An 11,964-nucleotide genomic window follows, 5' to 3' on the forward strand; every position below is an offset into this window, starting at 1 on the left:
CTTCAGATTTCATAATTCCATGCACACGGTCAAGCAGTCCAGTGCCAGAGGCAGCAAAGCAACCTCAAAACATCAGGGAAACTCTGCCATATTTCACTTTAGGGACTGTGTTGTTTTCTTGGAAGGTCTAGTTTTTTCCCCTGCATTCATTTGAGTTAGCAGGAAAAAAACAAGGCCTTCAAAGAAAAGAACACTGCCCAGTGCACTTTCAAAGGTCTACACCTGCGACTGCAACACCCAGGGGTGACAGTAGGTCTACTCTCACCACTGGCCTACACCCCATCCCAGCTTGCACAACCACAAACAAATGGGTGCAAAAACCAGCGCACACACCACAGATCACACACACTGTCACTCTGTCTGTCTGTCTATCGTAATAAACCCATACAAAAACTCCCTTGCCAACTCCCTACAGTACGTCCAAAAGAGTGACAGATCTTTGTGCGTGAGCAGTTTCCCCCTCCGCTGCGCTCCTCTGAGGGTAGGTGGGCTCGCTCTCTTCGCTGAACAAGTTTTATGCTCTTGTCACTGCAGTAATGGAGTCCATAACTTACTCAGGGCAGCAGATGCTTTAACGACCACGCTTGGCGCTTTCACTCCGCAGAGGACAAACACACACACATGCAAGCACACACGCACGCACGCACAGGATGCTTTCATTGGGCAGAGGACGGGAGTTGATAGAATGGGCTGACTTTGTAATAAGATATACACACGTGTACTATACACACAGAAACACACACACAGGCATGTAAACGGTACACACACACACACACACTCACTCACTCACACACCTGGTGTCTAAGGTTTTACTGTCTGACAAGACAGTATCCTTCCTCTGATCTTTGTCACTATAGAAAAACATCCAACAGTCACACACTCCCAAACACATTCTCAAAAGACGCACACACACAAGCACACACACACACACACACGCGTGCACACACTACACACACACACACACACACTACACTCTCCATATGTATTTTACTCTCTCTGTCCTACACACTACACTGGTGGTGGCTCAGGTGGTAGAGGAGCCTGTTCGGCAACCAGAAGGCAGCAGGTTACACACACACACACACACACACACACACACACACACACACACACACACACACACACACACACACACTTGACTCCAGGTCTCCACCTATTTTCAAACTGGGTGGACATGCCGACACGTAATGCCATTTGACCCAAGACCAATAAACACTGTGCAAACTCTCTATCTCTCTCACTCTCTCACTCACACTCACACACACACACACAAACACACACACACACACACACACACACACACACACACACACACTCACACACACACACACAAACACACACACAGTCACTCTCTTACCGTCCTTGCTGTCGACTGTCTTGGCCACTACATCGTTGTCCAGGTTGTCGAGTGTGTCCTGTGTGTGTTGGCCTCTGAAGTGCGCGAGGTGTTCGGCCTCGATCAGCTGACTCTCCTCCTCCTCCATGGGAAGCCAGGTGCCGTCCACGAACCACTGGCCTCGCATCACAGGGATGCGCTCCTGCTCTGAGGGATGCAAACACACACACACACACACACACACGCACGTGCACACGCACAAAAGAGACAAATAAATTATCAGCACAAATCAAAGGCCTCGCATCACAGGGAAGCGTTCCTGCTCTGAGGGACGGGAATGAAGGAAACACACACAGACAAGCACACGCACACACACGCACGCACACACGCACGCACACACACACACACACACACACACACACACACACACACACACACAGAGGTACACAAACGCATGCATACGCGTGCATAGCCAATAAACAATACAACTCATACAAATAATCAACAGCAGCAAACACAAAGATTTAGATTTTTACAAAATGACTTCAAGGTCCATTTGGAATACCTTCAAGTCCCCTGGCCCACAGTTTGGGGATCACAGACTAAGGTCACAGTCTGTCAAGCACATGACAGGGGCAGAGGAAGTACTCAAAGCCATGATCCAAACTGACTGCTCTGAGAAGGACATTGTGTGTGTGTGTGCGTGTGCGTGTGTGTGTGTGCGTGTGAGAGAGAGGATAGGGTGAGAAGTGTGCCTGAAGAAGAGAAGAGAGAGGAAAGAGAGAGAGGAGAGGAGAGAGAGAGGAGAGAGGAGGGAGGTAAGGCAAGAGAGAGGAAAGAAGAGAGGAGAGGAGAGAGGAAGGAAGTAAGAGAGGAGAAAGGAGAGAGGAAAGCAGCCGATACAATGAGCACAACGTCAAAAGCTCATATGATATATTTCGTCATATGATGTCATAGCTGAATCATACAAGGAACAGACCGTGCTAGAACTGGAAGCCAGAACCTACCTACTACGACAAAACAGAAGTTCCGGAACGCTGTCTAAGTTCCTTCTCTGGAACACACAAACATTCTATTGACTTCTCTCCCTGCGTGAGTAGCAATGTGTGTGTTGTTTAACAGGGCAGCCAGACAGAATAACTCAACTCTGTCCACTCACTAAGTCGGCATCATAAAGTCATCTGCACCGCTGGAGTTCCCTAAGCACCATTGGCTTCCTCTTCCAGCGCCCACAGAAAACACAAGTGATCAGTTCACTACAGACAGGAACTTCAGCTATTTCCATGATTGGGTCAATGGCGATGTCAGGTGGTACAACGACAGCTAATACAGATTAATTAATAAGCAACTGGTAATTAATGTACTACGTAGCTATGAATATGCGTCTTAGACAATCCGGCAAAAAACAACAACAACAACAAAAAACATGTCATCCATACAATAGTGGCATTAGCTGTGGTTGCACCACCCTGATCCCTGCTACTCCATTGACCCTATAGCCTTAGCCATAGTGAAACACAAACTAGGCCAGACCTAAGCCATGCGCTAACACTCAGTATGATACCTAGAATCCCTACGGGGACAGCACTGTACAGCGTATGCTTCCTCTTTCAGATTCCACATAAATCGTAACTGACTAATTTACTTCAAACTTCTGCGTTATTAGCATAGTGAGACAAAGACTAGGCCAGGCCTACATCACAAATGAACACTCAGTATGATACCTAGAATCCCTATAATGGCACCACCGCAGTGTCTGACCAAGGAAAAAAGGGAAGTCTGCTTTGTGTGTATGTGTGTGTGTGTGTGTGTGTGTGTCTGTCTGTCTGTGTGTGTGTCTGTGTGTGTGTCTGTGTATGGGTGGGAGACGTGACGCCTTGTTTTTTCGTGACATTGGTTAAAAACCTACAAAACTGTTATTTTTCCTTTAAAAAACATGTCAATGAAAGAAGATGTGGTACATTATGTTTCATATTAGTCTTAGATGAGAAGAAACATTTTTGTTAAGATTTATGTAAAGGTTTATATGTCAAATATCCTGCGGTGTGACTGTAACATTAATGAAACCTGGAATATAATATATATATAAATTAACCAAAAACATTTTGAATAATGTATGAAGCATTTGGCATGATTGCATAAATATTAACTTTATATTAAGATATGTGAATGTGAAAAAAACTCAAGACAGTAATATTAACTACAAGTTCAATTTCGTAACACAAATTGCGTCCTGTGGGGTGACATGTATGTCAATGTTTGTGAATGGGCAGCTGCAAGGCCAACCACAAGGGTCTTAAATACTGGCTCCTAACCAGTCAGTACCTCAGTTATTGGAGAGTGCTGTGGAAGTTTAAGGTGACTCTTAACCTCTTAATATGTCTTCATATTGCAATCTTTCTGTCACGCAATGCTTAGGTTCATTTTATGGGGTCCTGTGGTGTGACTGCTCTTACAGGAGGAAAAAAAGGTTTTTTATAAATGAAAACACATATTAAGATTAAACACAATATCATTATCATTATCAAGTTAGCATGAGCTCAGATGTCAGTCATGTATACAAAGGGATTAAAATGGCCATAATGCAGTGAATTCCCTGTGGTGTGACTCCATTTTCCTGCGGTGTGACATGCCTATGCAATGTGTTGATGCAAGACATATTTTCCCAAAAATGGCAAAAATAAGGTAAAATTCCACAGACCACTAAAGTGTTTTATTTTTTTCTATTTTTTTCCAATTTTTATCCATCATTTTTTTCAGGAATTTGAAAAACTTTTTCTTTTTTTTTGCGTTACACCCTTAAACGTCAACCACCCGTATGTCTGTGTGTGTCTGTTGTTCAGCGGGGTAGGGCCAATTAAATAGCCAAGGGTTTGTTGAATATTTACCTTTCACACAGGGGGTAAGGCCTTCCTAGAGGATGGTCAGGCCACACTAACCCATATCCACACACCACCTACTGTATCATAGTTCAGCAGCTCAGAAGGCCTCGCTAAGCTTTTGCGATAACACCTTGACTGTAGCCTGGGAAATCCCATGCTGCTTTGCACAATCATTCCGATCTGAAAGACAGCATGGACCTACTCTACTCTACTGGATGCTCATCACAAAGTGCTAGCCTGAGATAGGGAACCAATCGGAGAGGGGGGAGGAGAGGGGCGGGAAAGATGATGACACGTATTCAACAAATAGAAGCTTGAAGTTTGTTTGAATAATTTACAACTGACACGATTGGCTAGCCTGGTCCTGACCATCCCATAATACTACCATTTCATTTCGTATTCATGGTCTGGAGCTTGTGTGATCTGACGCGATTGCAGGAAGCGGGAAGTTTGCACTCAGTTATGGTTTGAAATGATTGGACAGCTCTCACCCAATCGCAGACAGTTACAACAACATAGCGCAGATCAGAGCCATTTGTGCAGACGTTTACGCCATCGTCACGCGCGTCCTCCCCCTTTTGCCCCCACGTGGGGCGCTTATTCGCTTATTGGCTGTTTGCTGGGAAGCATTGGGCTGCAAGATCCTGCCGCTGAAATCACTCCACAGAAAACAGGAGCCAGACTAGTAGTGAAGCCAATCCTTTGGCGGAAGTACGTAGGATGGCTCGCGAGGCTAATGATTGGCTATAGGCTACGTACACCAAATGATACATTCGTAAAGGCCAATAAATGTCCATTGGCAATCGTAAACCACACCTCCCCTACGAGAAATTCAGTAGGCCAGTCTGCAGAGTATCTCACTTGTGATATGATCTGGTGTGTAAATCAGGATACCTGGCATACACTAGGGCCTCACCCAAAAGGCACAATGTGATACCACCATACTCTGCAGGGCCTCGCCCTAATCAGACAGCAGGAGATGGAAAACTCCCTCCTCTCCTCTCCCTCCTCTCTTCCTCCTCCTCTCTTCTCTTCTCTTCTCTTCTCTTCTCTTCTCTTCTCTTCTCTTCTCATCTCTTCTCATCTCTTCTCATCTCTTCTCTTTTCCCTCCTTTCCTCTCCTCTTCCCTCCACTCCTCTCTTCTCCTCTCTTCTCCCTCCTATCCTATCCTCTCTTCTCTTCTCTTCTCTTCTCTTCTCTTCTCTTCTCTTCTCTTCTCTTCTCCTCTCTTCCCAGCACCCTCCCGTATTGCTGGTGGGGGCTCTATTATGACCTGCAAAGGCTGCGCGGGAGTCTCTGTCAGTATTTTGCCCTGGGGCCCTGTGTGCAATTGTTCAGACCATAAGCCACTACAGTATGCACACAGAAGAGAGCTCGGATTTATCAGACTTCTCAGAATTTCTTACTTTCCAAGAGCAGTGCTCGTAATTGACTTACTCTAACACATGGTAAATGCATCCTTCAGCTGAGTGAACATAAAAAACAAGTTACCGTATGCTACCCGAGTGAGGTTGCTCAAGACGTTTCACCATGAATTATTCGCTCTGTCTGGACGTGACATTGACATGTTTGATTTAGCTTATCACATAACAGTTCTGGCTTCTCAGTCTGAGACATTCAGAGATAAGATCAACATTCCAATTGGCTTTCGACGAACCTCCTCAGTCATGGAGGAGGATGGGGGAGAGCACTGGTTGATTACTCCCCCCACCAACCTGGCGGGTCGGGAGTCGAACCGGCAACCTCTGGGATGCAAGTCTGACGCCCTAACCGCTCACCCATGACTGCCCACATTATTTATTTTTCCATTGCAGTAAGACTAGTAAAACGTTTCGACATGCGTCTTCATCAGAGTCCTTATATTAGCATAGCATAGGTCGCTATTGGTGTACACATAGTACTGAAAACGTAATATGGTCATCTAAGGCATCTCATTACTCAAACTCAAACTCAAACTTGAGTGTCTAAAGAAGAGAAAGAAGAAGAGAGGGAGAAACAGAGCAAGAGGGACAGAGAGAACTTAAGAGAGTGAAGTGGGAGAGGAGGAGAGATGGGGAGAAGAAGACGGAGAAGAGGAGAGAAAGCACAAGGGACAGGCAAGTTAAACAGAGAGAGAGCGGAGAGACTGGCAGAAGCAGAGTGGACAGGGAGGCTGTCAGTACTAGGAGGTAGGGGTGGTACGGTTCACAAAATTCACGGTTCGGTTCATATCACGGTGTCAAGGACACGGTTTTCGGTTCTCTACGGTTCTCTTTTTTTAGTTCATAATAAATGGTGCACTGGGAATATTAAACTTATATGACTGCAGCTATAAAGTGATGATGTGCAAGTTGAATTTAAGCTTTTGCATGTGTCTGAGAACTGCCTCTTGTGCTAACCTGCGCTTGCACTTAAACTGTCGTCAGCTGATGTGCGTTGTCTGAGCGTTCCAAATGCCCTCTTTCAATTGGCTAATAGAATCGGACTTATCACTAAATATCCTATATTCTAAGATACTCCTAGAATCTCTGTTTTACATATTTTTCTGTGCAGTACATGAATTGCGGTTTGCGACGGATTGCACGGTTCGGTTCGGTATGTGTGTGAATTGTACGGTTTCGGTTTTCGGTGCGGTTTGTGCCATCCCTACTAGGAGGACATGAAGTTTTTCCATTATGCTAAATGTCATGACACACAGTAAAAACAGAGTATGACTCACTCTCACTGTCTGACCGTTCATGGTTTGGTGGCATTGCCTGACGAGTATCATCAGCATTCGACATAATTACAGTCTGCTGGTCCCTTGCCCTGTTCTGTCTATCAGCCTCTCTCTCTCTCTCTCTCTCTCTCTCTCTCTCTCTCTCTCTCTCGCTCTCGCTCGCGCTCTCGCTCTCGCTCTCTGCTGGTCTCTTTCTCCCCCTCTCTCTCTTTCTCTCTCATGCTCTTTCACTCTCTTAGCCACACACACACACACACACACACACACACACACACACACACCACACCACACCACACCACACCACACCACACCACACCACACCACACACACACACACACACACACACACACACACACACACACACAGACAGATCATCAAGAGAGAGAGAGAGAGAGAGAGAGAGAGAGAGAGAGACTGTCTGAAAGGAGTGCTCAGCAGTCTAAAAATAAGGCCATTCCACTGAAGACGTGCCGTGTAATTACTGCACGTGAGTGAGTGAGCACAGAATAGGCAGAATAAAAGGCCTGCAATGGGCTGCAGACGACAACACACACATATTCATCATCCTCATCCTCATCTTCCTCTTCCCCGTCTATCTCGACATCAACATGAACATCAGCCCAGCCCAGCCGTGGCTCAATCGCATGGGCACTCGACTGCTACACCGGCGACAAGGGTTCAATTCTGGCCCGAGGCGACAAGGTTTTGATTCCGAATCACCCCGTCTCTCTCTCCGCGCTAATGTCCTGTCTCTCTACTACGGTCCTGTCACAAGAAACCAGACAGACTGACTGATGTTGACTGGCCCCATTCATAAAGTACCAGTACGTGCGTATGGTAACCTCATACTGACATGGTCTGGAAAGGACAGGAAAGCATGGCCACTCTACATCCTGCCTGCAGAGCACACAGTAACTTTACCTTCTCCATAACACTTTAGAATAACTGTCCCTTTACAAGCATTGTTAACTCGTTATTAACATTTATTAATGAACTACTAATGAACAAATGTTTGTAAATGAGCAAGAGCCAAGCAACGGCTGCACAATGGAGTGGGAATCGGCTCCTGTTTGATCAGTTTGATGAGTGTTCCAGTTGGATAGCCTGTACCTAAGTTTATTCATGCTTTATGCTCTTTGGAGGACAAACTTCCAGGACTGCTGCAGCTGTATAGTGTCTGAGTTGTGTTAACATAGTATTTCTTAATTTACAGACATTTGTAAATGTTTTGTGCAAAATTAATTCACTATTTACAAATTCTTTATAACACTCTTTAGACTGTTATTCTAAAATGTTACCACTTTCTCACTGGGCTACAGTATATGTGCCTATCTACTCCACAGAGATGCTCTGTGCCTTGAACTGAGTGTGCACATGTAGACCTGTGTTACTCTGTTTACATATGAAATGCATACCCTGCCACTCCTTAAACGAATTTGCGGAAGGATGCAAAAAAGAATGTCAGTCAGTGCTGTTAACTGTAGCTTACGGTAAGTTATGTAGTTACTCAACTGGTTTCGAGAAATGCATCCCTGTGCAGGTTGCATCAACACAGTCATGAGGCTATAGACACACAGTTTACTCCTCAGCAGTCTGTAGCACAGTACTGGGCTATCTAGACACACAGTCCTGCACAGTCTGCAGTGTGATCAGTGTGCAGACACGGTTAGTGATCAGTCTGCACACAGTCCTGAGTAGGCTATACAGCAGTCCTGAGTAGGCTATAGACAGTCCTGAGTAGGCTAATAGACACACAGTCCTGAGTAGGCTATAGACACACAGTCCTGAGTAGGCTACACACAGTCCTGAGTAGGCTACACACAGTCCTGAGTAGGCTACACACAGTCCTGAGTAGGCTACACACAGTCCTGAGTAGGCTACACACAGTCCTGAGTAGGCTATAGACACACAGTCCTGAGTAGGCTACACACAGTCCTGAGTAGGCTACAGACACACAGTCCTGAGTAGGCTATAGACACACAGTCCTGAGTAGGCTACAGACACACAGTCCTGAGTAGGCTATAGACACACAGTCTAGTTCTAAGTTACTCCTCAGCAGTCTGCAGACACAGTCACTGCACTGACTGGCCTCTTTTTTATTTCTGCCTATGCTGCAGCTTCTACAGCTTACTCTGGAGCGGCTCACTGGTGTGTTTTGGGGTTTAATAGGCGACGCAGCGCAGGGAGAACACAGAATAAAATATGATGAGAGCACCAGTAATAAGCTTACTGTTTTGCCTGAGTCATCCATACCGGTAATGAGTCTCCGATGAAAGCACGGCTGTTTGATACAGTAAGATTACCATACCCATCATCAGGACAGAAGAAGAAGACTTTTGAATTAAAAGGTTTCGTCTCCAAAAAATGAGTTTCTTTCAATAAGCTTAACTCTTTTTTACAATCACTGCTGCTGTTTGTGTTTGGGAGACAGACCAGACCACTGTAAAACAATAAGCCAACCAACCCATGAAAGCATAGGAAGCTGCACTCACTCTATCTCTCTCTGGGACACTGATATGACAGTGTTGCAGTGACACGGAACTTTATCACAGTGACAACAACTGTGATTACTGCATAGCCTACCTACCTACAAATGATTCATACCAGAAGTGAAGAAGACTTATGAATGAAAGGTTTTGTCATTAAAAAGGATTGCTTTCAATGTAACCGTTTTGACAATGGCTGCTGTGGTTTGTATTCGGGAGGCAATAAGCAACAAATCAATAAGCCAACCATAGGAAGCTACACGTGCATCTCTCTCTCTCTCTCTCTCTCTCTCTCTCTCTCTCTCTCTCTCTCTCTCTCTCTCTCTCTCTCTCTCTCTCTCTCTCTCTCTCTCTCTCGGACACTGACGTGACAGCGTTACAGTGATACTGAACTTTATCACAGTGACGACTGTGATTACTGTGAGACGCGATGACACTGCACCTGCCCACATACCTCCCTTCGCTGTCTAGAGGCGACATGTCTACGTAGCCCACGTGATTCATTCGGGTGACATGCCATGAGCCTAGTTCAACTTCAAAGGATATAGTGTTATGACAGCGTAATAACCATTTATTATTATGCTACACACACCCATCATCTCTTCCTGTTCCTGAACAAAAGGGCTGTGCCGGAGGCAAATCTGAAATGCTGCATGCTGCACTCTTTAAAAAATGTTTTACTTACCATGCGGAATTTCTAAGCCACTGCGCTAAAACTACAGAACAGATGGTTGCTGACAGGTAGACTGGGCTAAAGCACTTCATGCATTTCAACACCCTGACCTTAACAATGTACTGTAAGCAGTTACACTACAGCAATCTCTCAGACATTGATCACACAAACAGCCATTAGTCTGTTTCTGAATTTAACACACACGATAGCCTAGATAATCTACTTACGATTCCAGTAAACGGGGTAGCACTCCTTCTCTCTGACGTCCACCTCGTAGAGACCCCCTCTCACACACACCGCTTCCACGCTGACATTTATACCGTCCAGGTCTCTCTCCTCCGAAGACTCTGATCTCTCCACAGACTCCCTACAGCCATGCGCTAAAGTTCTTGGCGCAGTTGGTGGTGATGTTGGCACTTGGTTGAGTGGTGCCGCGTCCGATACTGCTGACCCAGACGCTGACGCTGATTCTTGCGTGTCCTGCACTTCGATAGACCCCCCGGGGCCAGCCCGGTTGGATCTGCTGCCAGGGTCTAGTTCGCAGTATTTACGATAGGCTACCTCGATCTTTAAAGAGTCGTGGCCGACGAAAGGCTTCCAGTTTTTCTTGTCCTCTTTGTAGAACCACCGGACCTCCTCCGGGCCCAGTTCGGTGACAACTTCGAAGCGGTGACGGGAGCTGTTAGAGCGATGCCTCTTCCTGCTGTCCGCTGCTGTTGGTAGTGGTGGCGGGGATACTTCATTGCCATTGTCATTCCCTTGGTTTTCGTTGTAGTCAAAGCTGCTAGTGTTAGCGAAGTCATAGAGAGCAGTGGCGCCCGTGTGCCTGTTCTGACAAGTCGGGAAAGCTTCGTCCAGCATCTTACTCTGCTGCTGGGTTAGTAGGTGGTGGTGACTGCCTTGGAGCAGCGGCAGGTGTCTGTCAAAACCGGTCTGCACCGCGTGCATCCCTGCGCCAATGGTAGTCTCGTCGTAGGAGCAGAGGAACACATCGCTGCCCAGACCCCAGTCGCGATTGTTGTTGTTCAGTGATAAAATGGAACCGCCGGGACTCCGCGGAGGACTGATGAATGGCGACTTGTTCGAAAACCCGCTCATAACTTTGACAGGATGTTATGACATTAGCCAGCTAGCTGACAGTTTGCTATCGACGACTGACATTACTTTTTTCCGAGAGAGCCACCATGAGAGGACTGTCTTGTGTCATGGATTTGCCATGCTGTCTGTCTACCTCACTTGGCCGCCCATTAACCCCAAGCCACCCAGGAAATAGCCTTACCTAGCAAGTTAAGCTAACTTATCGCTAGCTGACAGAACTATACCAGTCGGATGACACGGACGAGGTTTTGTCCTTCTTCCGAAACTTCTTCCATTAAAGTAAACTGGCAAACGAGACAATCCCATCCACGTTGGCGTTGTCATAGACGGTTTAGTTCTTCACTCCATGTGATAAGTCATCTTTGACAGCCGTCCGCGTCGGCTGTCGGAAGAGCCACGGAATCTTTCATGTCCAAACAACTCACCGGCTTGCTTGGTGACGACAGCTACGTGATGCGCGGCTCTTTGCGTGCGGGGGATACGCAGGGATTTTCCTACGCGGTTGCGCGCACGTAAGGTTAATGTCTTGTGACCAGGGACCGATGACCCACATTACGACCATTACATGGTTCTCAAACAACAGCACAAATGTTGACCTGCATGCATACAGAAATTACTCTACATAGGCTAATAGTATAGCCTAGTAATAGAGCCACTATAGCAAGTAGGACACTTGCTATTAGGCTACTGCAATGTCTAATCACCAGGATTAGATTGCCTAGGGGACAGACTCCTCATCTTAATTATACCTGAAAAAAAGATAAATTAATTGCACAGATATTTTTTCCCC

At 46.1% G+C, this 11,964-nt stretch overlaps 1 protein-coding gene across 2 annotated transcripts in view; it reads right to left on the minus strand.

Annotated features, from left to right (window-relative positions):
• The window catches only part of ddhd1a (DDHD domain containing 1a), a 51,871-nt gene extending 40,271 nt beyond the window's left edge, over positions 1-11,600 (minus strand). For both annotated transcript variants that reach the window (XM_063184636.1, XM_063184634.1), the window contains exons 1-2: positions 10,304-11,600; positions 1,358-1,543 (exon numbers count right to left, since the gene is read on the minus strand). In XM_063184636.1, coding sequence (XP_063040706.1) covers positions 1,358-1,543; positions 10,304-11,174 — 1,057 coding nt within the window. In that variant the 5' untranslated portion in view covers positions 11,175-11,600. The remainder of the gene's footprint in view (positions 1-1,357; positions 1,544-10,303) is intronic.
• Between the last annotated feature and the right edge of the window lie 364 nt (positions 11,601-11,964).

Source organism: Engraulis encrasicolus, chromosome 19 (assembly GCF_034702125.1).
Source record: "Engraulis encrasicolus isolate BLACKSEA-1 chromosome 19, IST_EnEncr_1.0, whole genome shotgun sequence".
Taxonomy (NCBI): Eukaryota; Metazoa; Chordata; class Actinopteri; order Clupeiformes; family Engraulidae; genus Engraulis; species Engraulis encrasicolus.